This window comes from Heterocephalus glaber, unplaced genomic scaffold (assembly GCF_053883595.1).
Source record: "Heterocephalus glaber isolate CG9 unplaced genomic scaffold, H.glaber_assembly_v1.0 deba00001461, whole genome shotgun sequence".
NCBI classification, from domain to species: Eukaryota; Metazoa; Chordata; class Mammalia; order Rodentia; family Bathyergidae; genus Heterocephalus; species Heterocephalus glaber.
Window position 1 is genome coordinate 24,839,348 of NW_028258308.1, and position 17,470 is coordinate 24,856,817.

The 17,470-nt window shown below is 37.4% G+C and overlaps 1 protein-coding gene across 6 annotated transcripts in view; it reads right to left on the reverse strand.

The window, feature by feature from the left end:
• Positions 1–2,507, reverse strand: part of Micu3 (mitochondrial calcium uptake 3) — a 120,438-nt gene extending 117,931 nt beyond the window's left edge. For 5 of the 6 annotated variants that reach the window (XM_021265098.2, XM_021265094.2, XM_021265095.2 and 2 more), the window contains exon 1: positions 1,827–2,507. In XM_021265098.2, coding sequence (XP_021120757.2) covers positions 1,827–2,195 — 369 coding nt within the window. In that variant the 5' untranslated portion in view covers positions 2,196–2,507. The remainder of the gene's footprint in view (positions 1–1,826) is intronic. The other variant, XM_021265096.2, reaches the window with a different exon arrangement.
• Positions 2,508–17,470: the final 14,963 nt, after the last annotated feature.

Here is a 17,470-nt window from a genome sequence, read left to right on the forward strand (position 1 = left end):
ATTGGGAGGGTAAGGTACAAAACTTTAGTATTATACCTGACTTTTACAACCAGGTATAGAAATTTTCATACACACTAAGCAGTACAAATGTAAGTAAATAGACAATAAATAAGTAAATGAACAAAATAAAAAATAAATTTGTGAAATGCTTATTACAGGCCAGGGATACCATTGTTTTAAATATATGGTAGTAACTCATTTAATTTTCACGATGGCCTGTGAGACTACTAACTTCTTTTACATATGAGGAAACAGGTATTGAGAGGTTAAGTAAATTTGTCAAAAATGACATTAGTAAATGATGGAGCCAGTGTTTTATCTTTCTTGTTTCAAAAATTTTATTAGTACTGCATGTTTGCAGTACATGTCTACATTCAGCTTAGGGAGTAGATCCATGTACTTCTAGTTTTCTGAGTGTGATGTTTTAAAACTGCATGATACTATCTCTAAAATTTTAAAAATTAATTAAAAAAAAGAAGAAAACACTATTTGGATGTTCCCTACCTTGTTAGTCTGTTCTCAGATCAGCTACGGTAAAAAAAAAAAAAAGAGCAGAAGTTTAATGCTACTGCCTAATCCACAAAAGAAGGGGGGTGGGAGTGGGTAAGAGAAGACTGAAGGTATTTAGTAGTATTTAAGTAATCGCTATATAAAAGTATTTTAGGTTATGTGCCTGTGATTTACCGCTAGAAGGTCCATAAAGTAGATTGCCTAACTTAAATGCATCAACAACCTGTAGCAGAAGTGATGCACTTAGACCACTACTGTGTATTCACACATAAACATACAGGATGTAAAATTTCATTGAAGTTAAAAACAGCATAACTGATTCCTTTAAAAATTATTTTCAGGGCCGGGGATTTAGCTCAGTGGTTTCGCCGCCTGCTACGCAAGCGCAAGGACCCGAGTTTGATCCCCGTTACCAAAAAAAAATTTTTTTTTCATCTAAGCCGTTCATACTCTTTACATATTGCAAGGAAAATTTCCCCAGTCACCCACATAACTACTAATTAAATATAAGGACGTGACAAAAAGATATCCTTTTACTCACTCTTGCCTTACTCTCATCTTTACCTCATACATACATAACGACCCTTGAACATTTTCATGGGATGTTCATTATAGTTTCCTACATTGGCTGTCCTACCCACTTTGTGATTATTATACGCAATTAAAGAATTTTGGCTTTAATGAGAAGATATGCCTTTTTTTCAACTTGAAATGATTTTGTTTCATTAAGTTTATTGGTACATTTATTTTAGGTATACAATAAGATGACCTTCATTATGGGCAACTTGTACCTTTACATGTCATATCTTGGTTCTTATTTTTTCCCCATTCCCCTGCCCTCCCTTCAACCCCTCCAACCCCTCCTTATTTACAAAGACTTTGTTTCCATTTTTTCCTTTTGCCTTTTCCAACCTTGAAACATCTTTCCTTTTGACCTACAGCTTTTGTATTTCTTCTCTTGGGATTTGCATACATTAGTAACTTTTGAGACATCAGACCACTTCTTCACAACTACAGAATCACTCGCTCGCTCTTGTCCAGCGCCTGCTGGAAGCTCCTTTCTCAACCCCTGGGAGTGGGAAGTTGACAGGAGATAAGATGCAGCGACTCTCAAGGTCCCGGTGCGCCAATGACAGCACCACCGTCGCCTTCCCAGCACTCCCGGCCTTCTGGCCTAGAAGGTCCCACCCACGGCCTCCGCGCTCACAAGCTTCCACCGAGTCGGGCGCCCCTGCCTCCCCGCGCGCAGGTGGGACCCCGGCAGCCCACCCGGCCTAACCTCGGGCAGCCCGGCGCGTAGGCGCTCGCGCACTCACCGTCTCCTTGGCAGCAGCGACCGGAATGGGTAGCAGCCCCAGGCCGTGGGGCTGGTCCTCGGGCTCTGCGGGCACGCTCTCGGAGGGTCGGCCGGGCTCAGCCCTGGGGTCCCCGTATATCCGGTAGCACACGAGGCCGACCAGACCCCCGCCGGCTGCTGCCGCGATGCTCAGCTCTCCCCAGCGCCGCCGCCGCCGCCGCCAAGCCGCCTCCGCAACCGCCCCCTCCTCGTCTTCCCTGCAAGAGAAGGGCTGGCCAGGAAGGGCGGTCCACGCAGGCCGCCCCCAAGGCCCGAGAAAGGGCTGGTGAGGGGAGAGCGTGGGCGGCAGCCGGAGTGGCGGCCACAGGAACCTCCGCAGAGCAGCCATAGCAGAGCCGCGGGCAGCCGAGCGGGCGGGGGCCCGGGGGGAGCGCGGCGAAAACTCGCGAGAAGTCGGGCGGGGCGGCGGACCTCCAGCAGCCTGAGGCGACCCCGGGAGCCGTGGCCGCGTCCCTTCGGGCGGGCGGCCTGGGGCGGGGGACTACAATCACGCCGGGAAGAGGCGGCGGTCCCCGGTCCTTGGCCCTGCGTCCCCAGCCTGACCGCACAGTCCTAAATAACCGCGAAGGCAGCGGGCCGCAGTAGGAGCCAGCACTGCGGGGCCGCCAGGTCGAGGAACGAGGCCTCGATGTGGTCGTCTGGCTGTCCTTCGCGCAGCCTCAGCGCCAGGCGGGTGGGGGTGTCCCCCAAATTTGGGCAGCGCCCCTCCAAAAAGTCAGGTCGCCTAACGATCTCTTGCTTGACGCAAGGCCATGAATAATTTATAGTCGTACGTTTAGGAGTGCAACAAAAATGAGGTGCAAATCTTTGGTTCAAGTCATAAGTCACAGGGTGTTCTGACTGCACAACGGTATCCTCGGGACTCTTGATAAAGGAAAGCAAATAATGTTGTTTTTTGGTTACCGCTAAAAATTTTGTGTTTGTGGTGGTACTGGGGAATTGAACCGAGAGCCTTCACACTGACCTGCGGCCCCAGCCCTTTTAATTTTTTATTTTGAGACAGAGTCTCACTGTATGTAAGTTGCCCAGGCTGAGCTAGCCCATACTTGGTGATGATCTTCCCACCTCAGTCTCCCAGGGGGCTGGGATTTCTTCAGCATATCTGTGATTACACAAAGTAACAAATCAGAACTATTTTAAGCGTGTGAAATGCAGGAGTTTAAACATTCAGAATAAAGACATCTTGAAACATACTCTCACTTTTGAGGAAAGGTGTTCGTGGAAGGTGTTAGTATAAATATAAAATAAGGATTGATTAGCATATTGTGTCCTCTTTATTTTTGTGTTTGTTATACTTTTTGTTGGCTACATTGTCAGCAGTTTTATGAGAAAGTATGACATTCTTAACAGTTTCCCACTCCTAACCCCTTTTGGTTATTGAGTTATGCTAGCTTTGGTGTTCATACTATGGAATGGTACCAGGACTCCTAAAATATTTTAAGACTAGGGGTGTAGACAACTAAATACCGTACAGGTAGTTACAGTTGGGCTGCGGTGACAGGAATATGATCAATTCATTGTCAGTTCTTATGAAAACTAAGTGCTTTGAGAGGCAACCAAAATGAATTTCTGGCCCAGATCCTGCTGTTCCTATTCCTTACCTTTTGTCTATTAAGTCACCTATCAGGTATACCACAGTGCATTAAAAATAGATCAATGAAATTTTTTCCTTAAAGCTACTAAAAGTGGTGAAAAGCAACATCTTCTATGACATAGAGACAAAACATCCATTTTAGGATGTCATTTCTGTTTTTCCACTTAAGCTTGTTGTTTTTATGTAATCAGTACCATAAAAGAAGACTCCATGGTAGATCCTTCCTTGCTTTATCAAGTTGCCTTCAACTTCTACTTTCTATGAATTCTAAAAATTTTACTTTTCCAAAAGCAACGCTTTTGCATCTATCTATGGCTATGGTAACAGTGTTGGTATAAATATAAAAATTGTAAGGACTAAAAGGTATAACAGATAATGTGAAATAGGAAGAAAAGGGGCAAAGAGGAAGGGGAAGTGGGAGGGGTAGGGGAAAGGAAAGAAGGGAATGGAATTAATATGAGAAAATGGAAACAAAGTCTTTGTAAATAGGGAGGGATGGAGGGGTTGAAGGGAGGACAGAGGAAGGGGGAAAAATAAGAACCAAGAGAGATTATGTAAAGGTGCAAATTTCCAATGATGAATGTCATTTTATTGTACACCTAAAATGTACCAATGATTAGAATGAATAATTGATAAAGCAAAATAGGAAGAAAAGGTCCAAAGGGGTAGGGGTAGTGGGAGGGGCAGGGGAAAGGAAAGAAGGGAAAGGAAAAATGATGAGAAATGGAAAAAATGGAAATAAAGTCTTTGTAAATAGGGAAGGGTGGAGGGGGTGAAGGGAGGGCTAGGAATGGGGAAAAAATAAGAACCAAGATGCATCATGTAAAGGAACAAGTTCCCAATGAGAAATGTAAATGTGTTGTATACCTAAAATGTACCAAGAAAAGAATTTAAGTATTAAAAAAGAATTGATACACATACTATGCCCTGTTTATTTTTGTGTTTGTTATATTTTGGGTGGTTTGTTATATACATGGGTTGTTATACTCAAGGCACTGAGAATCTCTTTTATTTTTACTAGGTTCCTCTCCCATGGACGATTTGCACCCTGCCCTTTGCCTTGCCCAAAGCTAAATTGTATCTAAGCAACGTGAAGCCTAAGCATTTACCTAGCCTAGCCCAGGTCCTGGCATAATAGGACCTCAATAATATTAATTAGAATAAAGGAAAATTATTCTTGTGGAGTAGGAAGGAAAGGAGAATGGAGGCCAAGATAAGGCAAATCAGACACTAAAGGAGTTGATAGATCAAGCAGCACATGTGGAAATGCAATCAAATCAAATGGAGAACCAAAGAGAGAAATAAAGGTTTGGCAGGGAAAGATTAGAGATAATGTGGTCATGAAGAAGGATTCATTCAGAAACAAGATTGATTTTTGACTTAGGACTTAGACTATCCTCAAATATTATTTGGCAGAACCTTGTTGAACTAGAACCTTAAAGCTTAGTTTTTTGATTTTCTGAGGAAGTCAACATACCCACTGTCAAAGGTCCTTGACCTGACTGGTCACACCTTCCTTTGTGTTCTTACAAATTCCATGGGTTATAATAACCAAGCTGTCAGTTGTGTGCATTTGACTATGTAACTTCAAGACTAGTAATGCTCTTACATTAACCATTATATCTATCCAGTCTGTTTTATATAACTTCCAGAGTTTTTGCTGATGGTGCCTCACCATTCAATTTCTATTGTTTTTGTTTGTTTGTTTGTTTTGGTACCAGGGATCGAACACGGGTCCTTGCACTTTCGAGGCAGGCGGCAGAACCACTGAGCTAAATCCCCGGCCCTTAACCAGAGTGTCTTAATAAATGTCTTTCAGCACCTGAAACCTCCAAAAAGAGGCTTATTAACTATTTTTCTCATTTACTAAGGAGAGATGAAAAGGAACTTAGTACTTTAAGCAAATAACCTAGTGCTTTATCTTCCTTGACTTGTAGCACTTTCTCCTGTGAAATGTCCATATGGAGAGACCCAGTAGGTGTCTGGTCATAAGGGCTAGTGCAACCAGTACATAGTCTTGCCTCTGGCTCTAACCCCAGACTGTCAGGTGTTAGATGGTGTTAGACTGCTTTAAGGGCAGATAACCAAACAGAAGGGCAACCTTCAGAACATGGAAATCTCAGCGTAAAGAGGGAACCATTAGAGACATCAAAAATAGCATAAGGTAAGTGAGTGTCCATACATGGAGAAGCTTAGAGGGATGGCAGACCAGTTTCATCTCTTGCCAACTCCAGTTGATTGCTATTGGTCACTCAGAACACCAGGCTAAGCAAAAATTTCAGGCCAGGCCAAAAATTCACAGGAAGAAGTGGATGAGCACTTCTGCAATAAGCAAGTCACCAGATTGAGTCCACGATTAACTGTAGCTCTACCATGGTTTCTTTGAAACTCCAATAAGAGATGATGCAAATGACATCAGGAACAGAAAAATATTTAAATATTTCTATAATATGCATAAGAATATTTTCTGTTTGCATTGTAAAGTTATACAATACTGAAAAGGATTTGGAGATAGAGTCTGGAATTTTTTAACTTTTTAAGTTAAATGCCTGCCCCCCCCTTTTAATATTAATTTTATTGGTGCATTTTAGGTATACAATATAATAACATTCATCATTGGGAATTTGCGCCTTTACATATTCTATCCTGGTTCTTATTTTTTTCCCCATTCCCCTGCCCTCCCTTCAACCCCTCCATCCCTCCCTATTTACAAAGACTTTGTTTCCATTTTTTTCATTTTCTCTTATTAATTCCATTCTCTTCTTTCCTTTCCCCTACCCCCCTACTTTCCCTTCCCCTTTGCCCCTTTTCTTCCTATTTCACATTATCTATTATTCCTTTTAGTCCTTATTTACACTTTCAGTTTCTCACACCAGAGAAACTATTCGGTCTTTACACGTATGTGTCCTATTTATTTCACTTAAGAGTATCGCCTCAATGTATATCCATTTAGCTATAAATGTCTCTAATTTCTCATTCTTTATGTCTGGCCCCTTTTTAAATATTGTTTTTAAAGAGACAGGGTAGGGAGTGCTTAGTGGAAATTGTCAAAAGAAATAATACACAGTAGATAACAGCAGTGTGTTCCTTGTTGAAAAACTGAGGTATCTAGCCCCTCTCTACTTAAAGCCCTTTTTTTTTTCAACTCTCATAGTGGAGCCTTAAGTACCTTTGTACAATCTTGGAGCTTAAAAACTAGTAAAATATAAAACTGAGAGGCTGTCAGATTAAAGAATTTTCAATGGGTCATGCATCCAAGACTTGAGACTAGATATTTTGCCTACATTTGATAGTTTCTATGTTGGAATCATCAGTTTTTCAAGGACTAGAATAGTAAATATATTTGCTCAAATAAAAGACATATTTTAAGGATAAAATCTTATGGAATCCAGAGAAAAGTGGTACTATAGGATCTTGGAAAGTATGGTTAAGTCTAAATCAGCTTTAAGGACCTACATAGAGCTCAAGGACATTTATTCTAAACCACTGCTGTTAGCATGCCTTGGCTTTCATGAATCAGTCTCTATGAGTCTCCATTCAAATTCTAAAGGGAAGCATTAGCTTGGTCTGTGTGGATATTTCTACTTTTATTAGTTTTCCCTTTCCAGGCCAATCAGCTGTCTCTGAAAGGAAAGGTGCAGAGTCATATGGAGACGCAGTTTCTGGGAAGCAGAAAGAAAAGCTTCTCTTAGAAGGCCCTGTGGGCAGAGACCAGTAGTGTGTTGATAAAGGTTTAAAGACTAGTTCTGGGGTAGAAGAGGTGGTGAGCTCTGATTTATAGCATTTGCAGATTTCCATAGTGTAAAATACTGTTACTATGCTGATTTCAAGCTACGAATGTGACATAACTAATTGCAAAGCTGGGAAGAAATGTGTGGTAACATGCTTTTATATGGTAATTTCCACTGTCCACATAGGAAAGATAGATCTAATAGAAGACAGCAAAATAATTGGAAAGTGATGAGTTTTTAGTACTTATTACCTTTTATATTTACCTAATATCTGTAAATATTATTAATTTTTAATTTATCTAATAGTAAGTTTATGTAATTTAATTTTTAATGATGTCCCTGTTCAACAACTGGCTTGAAACATTTAACAACTGACCTAAGAGGGAAGTAGGATGAATAAGATATAAGAGGAAACCAAAAAAGATCAGGGTTAAGGACTTGCCTTTAGATACAAATGGCAAAATGAATTTATCCTTTAATTAAAGGAAGGGTAACAATTCTTTTTACCTTCCCAGGATTGCTAGTTGATTTCAATAAAACTATATATTAAGGAATTATTGTGTGGCTTCTAATTGATTATATTTGTTGTTCCAAAGACTTGGAGTTAAAGAATCATCTCAGGTCTATAGACACACTAGATGAATACAACTGACCACCAGACCTGGTGGACTACTTGAGCTGAGTCTACAAGGATCCAGTTAAAAGGCTATATATTTACTTGATATTGCTAGGTAATTAGGGGTTGACATTTCAATACTAATTTTTAGATTTGATAAACATATATTTCAAATTTTCACTTCAATGATATAATACATCTAACAAACACTTAGATTTATTATTCTTAAAGCGTATGTATCATCCACATGAAGGTATTCATTCCTAAACCAAAGTAATAATTGAGTGATTTAGATGACTGTGCAATAGCTTTTTTCAACAAAATAAATTAGTTTGCCTCGAACATCAGAGATTGATCTAAAGACAAAGTTAGAAAACATAGGTGTTCATAAATACCTCAGCAACTGAAGCATATCAAACCTCTTCCACTTAAAAAATGATGGCATTTTTTCCAGGATGGTCCCAAATCTTATGTTCAGGAACCTGCAAACCTCAGATTACCACATGAAGGGAAATGAAGTGAACCTTTCACTTAACAATAAGACTTTAGAGAAAACCACTAAGTGAGCTACTCTTGAGTTGTCATGTAGGTGCATAGGTTTACTTGAACAAATTATTCCAGAATAAGGGGTTCTCCCTTATTCTTATTTCTCCTTATTCTCCTCCATCCTTTCAGAGTTATACAAGGAAACTGTATTTGATTAAGATTTTGTTGTGTGTAGTGTTTGTTTTAGGGGATTTGCTTTGATCAAAATCTATGTGATGGAGGGCCGGGATTTAGCTGAGTGGTTTCGCCACCTGCTGCACAAGCGCAAGGACCCGAGTTCAATCTCCGGTACCAGAAAAAAATAATAATAATAATAAAAAAATCTATGTGATGGAGACCTACACTCTATGATATCTGGAATTAATCACTGAATTCTTGGCTATGGTCAAAAAATATTATAGTTTGAAAGTTTACAATGGTATAAATGGATTATGTTAGAATGAAAAAGTATGTTATTTAAGCATTTATATAATAACAAATGGGAACTTTGAGCTATGTCTACAGAAATATTGTATATGTTAGGAGAACTTTATAAATTGGAAGCTCATATATATAAAATATTTTATCTTCATATTTGTTTTGATATATCAGTATGTGAGTCCTTAATTACAATCCCTTCTTTAAAGCTCTGCTTTTAAGGGAAAAAGAATTAAAGTAATATGAAGAAATAAGTTTATAAATTATTCTATAAAGCCTAGTTATGGAATCCCAGCCTTTAAATTTTATCTTAAAATTTGGATAGAAGAATCAAAAACTGATAGATTGAATGATATCACAGAAATAATCTAGCCAAGGCCCATGTTTTAGAGAAGATAGAACTGAGTGCCTTTCCAGGAGAAATTTCCTTACTTAATGTCTATCTGCTTCCTTTCTTTCTCTAGCCACTCCCTATAGGACCTCAGTTCCTTGTAACTTCTTCCAAAACACCTCTCCTTTCCCCAGGCGGGTTTAGTGCACTCTGCTACTACCTACTTTCAGTGAAGCACCTTCAATTCCCCTATCATGGCACCACCACCATTACGTAAATATGCTTCTTTATTGTTTTTATCTGCCACCCAGACCGTAAGCTTCAGGAACATAGAAATCATAAATTGCCTTTTGAGAAGCATAGAAGTAGCCTGTTATATAGTAAGAATTTAGGTGATTTTTGAATGGATGAAGAATACTTGTTTTTATAAAATTACTGAAAATCTATGCAAAAAATAGGAGTAGGCATTATTTTGGGGGGATAATAAGGAAATGAATTACTGTTCAAATGTCAGAAACCAAAGTTCATAATATAGTAGCTGAAAATAAGATTGCTTTCCAAAATAAATTTTTGTTGTAATAGCCCATTAGAAATACCTATACATTATTATATTTATAGCTTTGAGGAAATAATAATGGATCTGAATATGATGAACTCAATCACAAAAGTCTGCTGTCAGAATATTTTATCTCTTGTTTTTAAAATCCACAGGGATTGTTGCTACTGTGATTGTGTCATTTTGTTGTAGACTCTGGTAAACACAGTTTTGTGCATGACGCAGTTCACAAAGAGCTTTTTATTTCTTTTATACGACAGCAAACTACTCCAAATCTAGTAATTTGCCATTTCATTTATTTGATTTAGTTCCTGCCCTTGAACTCATTTCACAGTTTCAACACCAGCTAGAAACTTATAGCGCTGTTGGGAATAGAGCGAGTCAAATATTTTCAGCGTCAACACTTTCATGGTATCCTGACAGCTGCATCGTATTTGCTGAATTGCATTTGATTCCTGATCAAGATTACTGACATTTTCACAATTTTTCTGTGATTTTTAAAAAAAATCTTTGCTAATAACCTATTCATTATAATTGTGTTATTTTTTTTCTTTCTATTTTTGGAAATGAGAATTGCAGGAGGGATTTGCCGACAGTATGACTAGAAGTTGAGAAGTGAAACTTGGTCGCATTCATTCCTGTCTACCGCGGTCCCTCTTGGCTTTATCAAGGGGCTGATAACATATGTGACTACACCGTCCTCTAGTGGCTGACCCCGAAAGAGGTCAGCAACTGCTCTCCCATGGACAGATGCCCTTTCAGTGAATGGCTTTATGCCCAGTGATAACTATTTTTTTTTTAAGAAGAAAGATAGTTTTTAAAAAATATATCTGTTTTCTAATAGTCAAATAAAATTTTATATCTTTAAGTATCTTCAACAACTTAGAACTATTCTAGTTGGGAGACATAGAATAATAAATTCAAGAAATCAAAGCAAATACTTGAAATTTTTTTAGAAAAGTCTTAAGGTGCATATGAGTCAATCAACAAATATTTATTTATTTTATATTAATTTATTATATTATTTATATTATATATTTTTTAATTAAAAATTTTTTTTTGCTGTACCAGGGATTGAACTCAGGACCTTGTGCTTGTGAAGCAGGCGAGGAACCACTGAGCTAAGTCCCTGGCCCTAGCTGCTTGATATATATTAATGAACAAAATAAAGATCTCTACCTGCATGGAGCTTACTCTCTAGTATGAGGGTGGTGCTAATGAATGTATTTCCCTTTGGATAATATTCAAACCAGACTCTGTAAATGTGAGAAGCGGCAATAACCTTACTATCATAAACTGTGTTCTTAAAATTCAGTTATGTAAATTGGCTTTCTCTTAGCTTCTCTAACCTTCCTTCAGGGCAAGTAAGAGGTGACTGACAACTTGTTACTTATTCAGCTGGTGCTAAACCCATTCATGTCTTGTCATTGGATGCATTACTCATTTTCCTTCTGCTAATGCTTCTCACTCCACAGTGGCTGCTATAAAAGGCTGGTTATTTATGTATTTCTAATTGTGAGTCAAAATTTAAGAAAAGCCCTTCTAGCTCCCTCCACTCCTACTTGTCCTCCTTATAGAGATGAAGGTTCATTCCTATCCCTCCAGCTCTAACTGGGCTAAATGCCTGAGTAGTTTTAGCCTGGGGCTAGTCTCCAATTCTGTATAAATAGGACTAGTTCCTTTAGGGTTCTAATTAGAGGAAAGAAATAGGTAAATAAGGCTTTAGTTAATTCCTCACTTCATTTTGGTTGCAAGATATGAAATTTCAAGGTGGTTTAAAAAGTCACTATTCAGGGTCAGGAATTTAGCTCAGTGGTTCTGGTGCCTCCCTTGCAAGCGCAAGGTCCTGAGTTTGATCCCCAGTACAAAAAAAAAAGTTAGAAAATTGAATAGTGACTTTTTTTGGGGGGGGTACTGGGGATCGAACTCAGGACCTTGTGAGCTAAATCCCTGGCCCCAATTTTCTAACTTTTAAAGGAAATGTAATCCATCCATATTGTTCATGTTATCATAGATTAAACATTTATATCTCAATTTCTTTAATAGTTTTTATTTCTAGCTTATTCTAAAGAAAGACAATTAGCAAATTCATTAATTGTTAAACTCTACTGACTTCCTAAATTTTATGAGGGAATTATTTATTTGGAAGAGTATCATTTAAAAAAGAAACCAGGCTGGTGTGAGAAACTAAAAGTGTAAATAAGGATCAAAATGTATAATTGGTAATGTGAAATAGGAATAAAAGGTCTAAAGGGGTAGGGGAAGTGGGAGGGGTAGGGGAAAGGAAAAAATATGAGAAGAGGAAAAAATGGAAAAAAAGTCTTTGTAAATAGGGAGGGGTGGAGGGGGTGAAGGGAAGGCAGGGGAATGGGGAAAAAATAAGAACCAAGATGCATCATGTAAAGGTACAAGTTCCCAATGATGAATGTAACTGTACTGTATACCTAAAATGTAACAATAAACTTAAATAAATAAATAAATAAATAAATAAAAAGAAACCAGAATTTTATGGTAATTCCACATCCTTGGAAAATCTAATTTATTTGAACACTGATGATTTAATTTTTAAATTATTATAACAGGACTCTTTTTATATGGCATAATTCTTCAGTATATTTAATTAAAAATACAATTTCTTTAGTTTGAAAATGGAAGAACTAAAAATAAGGGAACTTTGAAGCATCTGTAGATATATTCACAATAAAATAATGAAGGAATGAAAAAATATCAGCTAAAATTATTTTTCTTAATCCTCTTTTTAATTTCAGATTCTGCACACAACCAAATAAAGCAATGTAGATGAACAATGATTCCAATTTGAACCACAGTTTTAGTTATGTATACTACAGTTTCTTTAATGAACCAACTATTTTTTACTTTTTAGGTATTTGCAGACTGATTTAATGGAACAGCATGCAATTTAGATGTGGAACATTTTAATTTTAATTTTGTGTTTTCATTAGCTAGGTGAGATTAATGTGAAAAACACCTGTTAAATGAGATGTTTGATGAAGGCAATTTGGAAATTTTTTTTCAATGAAATGGAAATCATATATTTTATGATATATTTCAACATTAATACAGAAGATCATGTGAAAGATTAGTGAATGATGTGTATTTAGCCAGTGTGTTAGAGTTTCCCCATTGGTGTGACAAAGTACCTGAGAAAAACAACTTAAAGGAGGAAAGATTTATTTTGGCTCATGGTTTCAGAAATTTCAGTTCATGGTTAGCTGGATCCATTGCTTTTAGGTCCATTGCAAGGAAGAAATATCATGGTGTAAGAGCATGGCAGAAAAAAGTTGCTCACCTCATGTTGGAGAGGAAGCAGAGAACCAGAGAAAAAGAGGCCAGAAACAAGTTATAGTCTCTAAAAGCATACACCATCAACACTGCCTTTAACTAAGTCCCACCTCCCAGGTTTCCATAAGCTCTCAATAATGCCATCAAATTATGGATTTATAACTGGATCAATAAACTGATGAAGACAGAACCCTCATGATGCAATCATCTCCCACAAACCTATTGGCTAGCCTCAAGCACAGGCATTTGGGGGACTTTTCAGATCCAAATCATAGCATCCAGGTGCTGCAAAATAGAGTACTCCAAGGAGTACTTGTTAATTCTTTCACACTTATCTCAAAGTACTATTACTTACTAGCCCCAGTTACTCGGAAGCTGGTGTGGGAGGATCATTTGAACCTAGGAGTTCTAAACCTTTTTACTACAGGAAGCATAAAAAGTGTTTCTTGCTTGTAATCTTGGCTACTCAGGAGGCTGAAACAGGATAATCACAAGTGTGAGGGTAGCCTGAGCAACTTAGTGAGACTCTGTCTGAAAATTTTAAAAAGGGCTGAGGTTGTAAGTATATTTGCTCATTTGCTCAGTTGTATAATGTACTTCTCTCTTACCACTGAGAAAATCCTTTTCATTGAAGTTGAAAATGTTCTTATGTCCTTGATTAAATTAGCAAAGAACTATATTTAAGTTACTCACTTTTAAAACAATAATGTTGCTCTCTTTTGTGTGGTTATGTTGTTCACTGAATACAGTTCGGTTCATTTGTTTCCGTTTTTGTTCCACCACCCCCATTCTTGTTTATTTTATTTTGCTTTAAAGATGTAAAACACAAACATTTCTCCAAAAGTCAAAACTTTTAAAACATTCTCAGAGAAGTGTCACTTCTCCATCTCTTCCATTCCAGTTCCCAGCCAACCAGTGTTATTAGTTTTTGGTTTACTATTCTGTGTTTACTTTTTAAAAGTAAGTAGATACATGTAGAAGTTTTTTTATTTTCCTTCTTTCTTACAGAAAAGGTAGCACACTATATAAACTTTTCTGTACTTTGCTTTTTTGCATAATAATATGTCCTGAAAGTAATTCATATTAGCTCATAGAGATCTTCCTCATTCTTTTTCCCAGCTACATAATGCTCCTTTGTCTGTATCATAATTTACTCAACCAGTTTCTTATGTATGAAAATTTATATTGTTGTCAATGTCTTATAATTAAAAATAAGGAATAATATTGTTCAAATGTACATTTATTTTACTGGAGGCATAAGTCATGACTTTTAAATTAGCTCTTTTTTCAAGTTACACAATTATAGAAGCAACAAAAGGCATTATTTCTTTTTGCATGTGTAAAAACAAAGCTTCATGGCAATCTACTGTCTGAAAAGCTATAGAGTTATATGGTCTGGAAAACTGTAACTTACATTTTGTGGAAGTAGAAGTTGTATGGCCTATTTGTATAACAGCAAAGCAAGTGTGGTCTCTAGGAAGTACTATATAGGCAAAGTTGATTAGATTGCAGTGTATACTTAAAAGTTGAATAATGTACTCTTGTAAAACACTCTTCAAAATTATTTAACTTCCCATGATATCATCACAGCATGTGCAAAAAAAAACTTTAATGTTATCTTTTCCTGTCACATGACTAGAACAAACAAAAGAAATCCTTATCTTTTTGTTTCTATTCTGGTTCTTTATAAAATGGCATCGAGCACCATTCACAATTTACACATTAAAAGTTTATTTTGGAAAGAATTTATTTTGGATTTTAAAAAGATTACATTTGCTCAGTATAAAATAAAGAAATGTCCCAATAACTGAAGTTTTCAAGCACTTTATATACATAGAAAACTTTTTGGTTTTAAAATATATTTCCTACATAGTTTTCACACTTAAGTCTCATAGCAATCTTATCCATAGTACACTAGGTGAGAGTTATATTGTCTGTATTTTACAAAAGAGGAAATAGAGGTATTTAAAGAAGTTATGGAAATTGCCCTGGATGTTGGACTCTGTATTAAATGAGTCAGGCAGAATTTAGGACATTTTTTTCAATGAGGTGAATATTCCTATCTCATAGGGTCATTGTGATCAAATAAAGGAACGCACCTTAAAATGCTAAGGCATACAAAGACAAGGTAGCTCTATTATTAAATTATTTGGGGTTTGCTGACTATATTTAAAAAATTTCCCATATTTTAATGTTTGTGTGTGTGTATAAAATACAAGATATTTAAACAGTTTTAAAGCCATAGAGATTGTACAGCAGGACTTAAGTGTTCATGTGGGGAAATATTTTATGGATTGAACTGGTAGCTCTAGGAGCAGGTGACAATAATATATATTCCTTGTAGAATAATTAACAGTACTGTATGTTGCATAGAACTTAGACCTTGAAACAAGCCTCATTAAAAGACACTTGATCTAAGTTAAAAACCTTTAAGTATCTCCTCTTGAAAAGTGATCAATGAATGTTCTGGCTACTTTACTTATTCTGCTATGAGATTCACACAACTTTGATCTAGCTTTCTTTGATTTAACACTGCAATTAAGAAGATTTGGTTCAAAGTAAAAGCTCATTGGTTGATGTTTTACACTGATGTGATAATGTTTACACAGATGTGCTTTGAAATTTTGATTATGGTGGATTTGGGGGTCCTACCACAAGACAGACTGTTGTTATTTGAAAGGTGAAACAATATGACATCTATCTACCTGGTACATTTAAAACAGACTTAGCAATATACATTTCTAAAGTGACTTATCTGTTTATTGTTTTTAGCCAGTGTTTTTATTTCATATCTATCAATAGTAAATCACTTGCTTTAAGGACTCTTACAGTTTGGTTGCACTAAGGTCAGGGCTTTGCACTGTACTGATGAAAAGATGTAACTTTACCTACTTTAAAGCACCTGCCAATTAATTAGCAAAAAAAAAAGAACAAAAACAAAACAAAAAAATCCTTCAGAGAAAAACCAGTCAAATCCAGCTGAGCTCCCAGATTTAGCCTTTTGTTGAACAGACCATGAAACAAGACTTTAAAACTAATCTTGAGTGACTCTCTAAAACTTTTTGCTCAAGGGAAGCATAAATCTGCCAAATGTTTCTCAACTTTTCTTCCACAGAGAAATTTTAACAGAGGATCTTAAATTTAACTTGTGGTACAAAACCAAAGTTTTAGTGTTTAAATGTACATGTGTCCCTCACTTCAATGACTTTCTGCATTTCAAATATTTTTCACAAGTAGTCTTAAATTTTACCAGTACATTTTGAAGTCTCAAAATATATCAATCGACAACTTTTTCCATCTAGTTATTTTTAGGCTATAATTGAAGTGTGGACCCCTCACCCCCATCTAGCCTTTAAGAAAGAGCACCTGCAAAGAAGAGAAATGCTCTTACATTAGGTAAGGGCACCAGAGGTCGCTCATCATTTATGACACTATTCCAATTATTTATTTTTCTATTCCTGGCAAAATGAAACAATGTAAACCAACTCTTTTCAGCCTATTTTGGTTTACTCTGAATCCCTTGATTCATGATGATACTGTTATTTAATTATGCTAATTGGAATCCAGGACTTTAACACACAACTTAAAACATTCATATAGAAACAAGGCAATCATTATTATGTTATATACTATCTGTGTAAAAATAAACATTAAAGAGAACTTGGAAAGGGGGGAAGGGTGTTCCTAACCTAACCTTGATTATGTAAAGAAAATCCCCATCTAAATGATAAAAGAAAAGGGTAATGCTTGTACATTTTATTAGTGTTTTAAAATTAGTGAGTTAAACTGTCAAAGCTTTGATTTTCCTTTCATGTGTGTCTGGGCAGGTCTAAGCCTCAGGTAACGCCCTTTTCCCTTCTCCCTCTTACCTTTTTTTTGCACCTGTCCACTGCAGGCTCCCAGCAGCTCTCAAGGAGTCCAATTTTCCTCCTCTTCTCTCTTTTTCCTCCTCCCACCCATCCCCTCCTTTTCTGCCACCCCCCCTTCTATATGCTGCCAAGCTGGGCTCCCTTTCCCAGAGATCTTTCCCTGCAAAAGACCTCACATCAAAGGCGGTTTCGCAGCAGCAGCCAAACAGCATCACCGTTGTCCTAAAGATAACCCGAAGGGGAACCTCAGCTGAGCCGCCCTGAATTTGCTGGCTGACGGTGGTCAAGTGCAGGAATGATTTTTATGAGTGGATGGATAGAGAACCGTCAAGGGCCCCTTTGGGTCACTTCCGAAGAGCAAAAACGTGTTGAGAGGAGGGCGGTTTAAGATTTCAAACAGAACCAACTTCCCCAGCCGGCATGAAAGGACTTGATTAGCATATGTCAAGAGGACTCGCATATATACTCGGTGTGTACGTACACAGGACTCTCCTCTGATCAGTGTGCGGAGGTGGAGCCCCAGCCCCCAGCCCCAGTCCCAACCCAGTAGTGGCAGCTGCAACTATAGATGTTTCTGCAAGGCCGGCAGCCGGCCCTCCGCTCCCCGAGGACCGAACATCGCTCCAAGACAGTGCAAGTT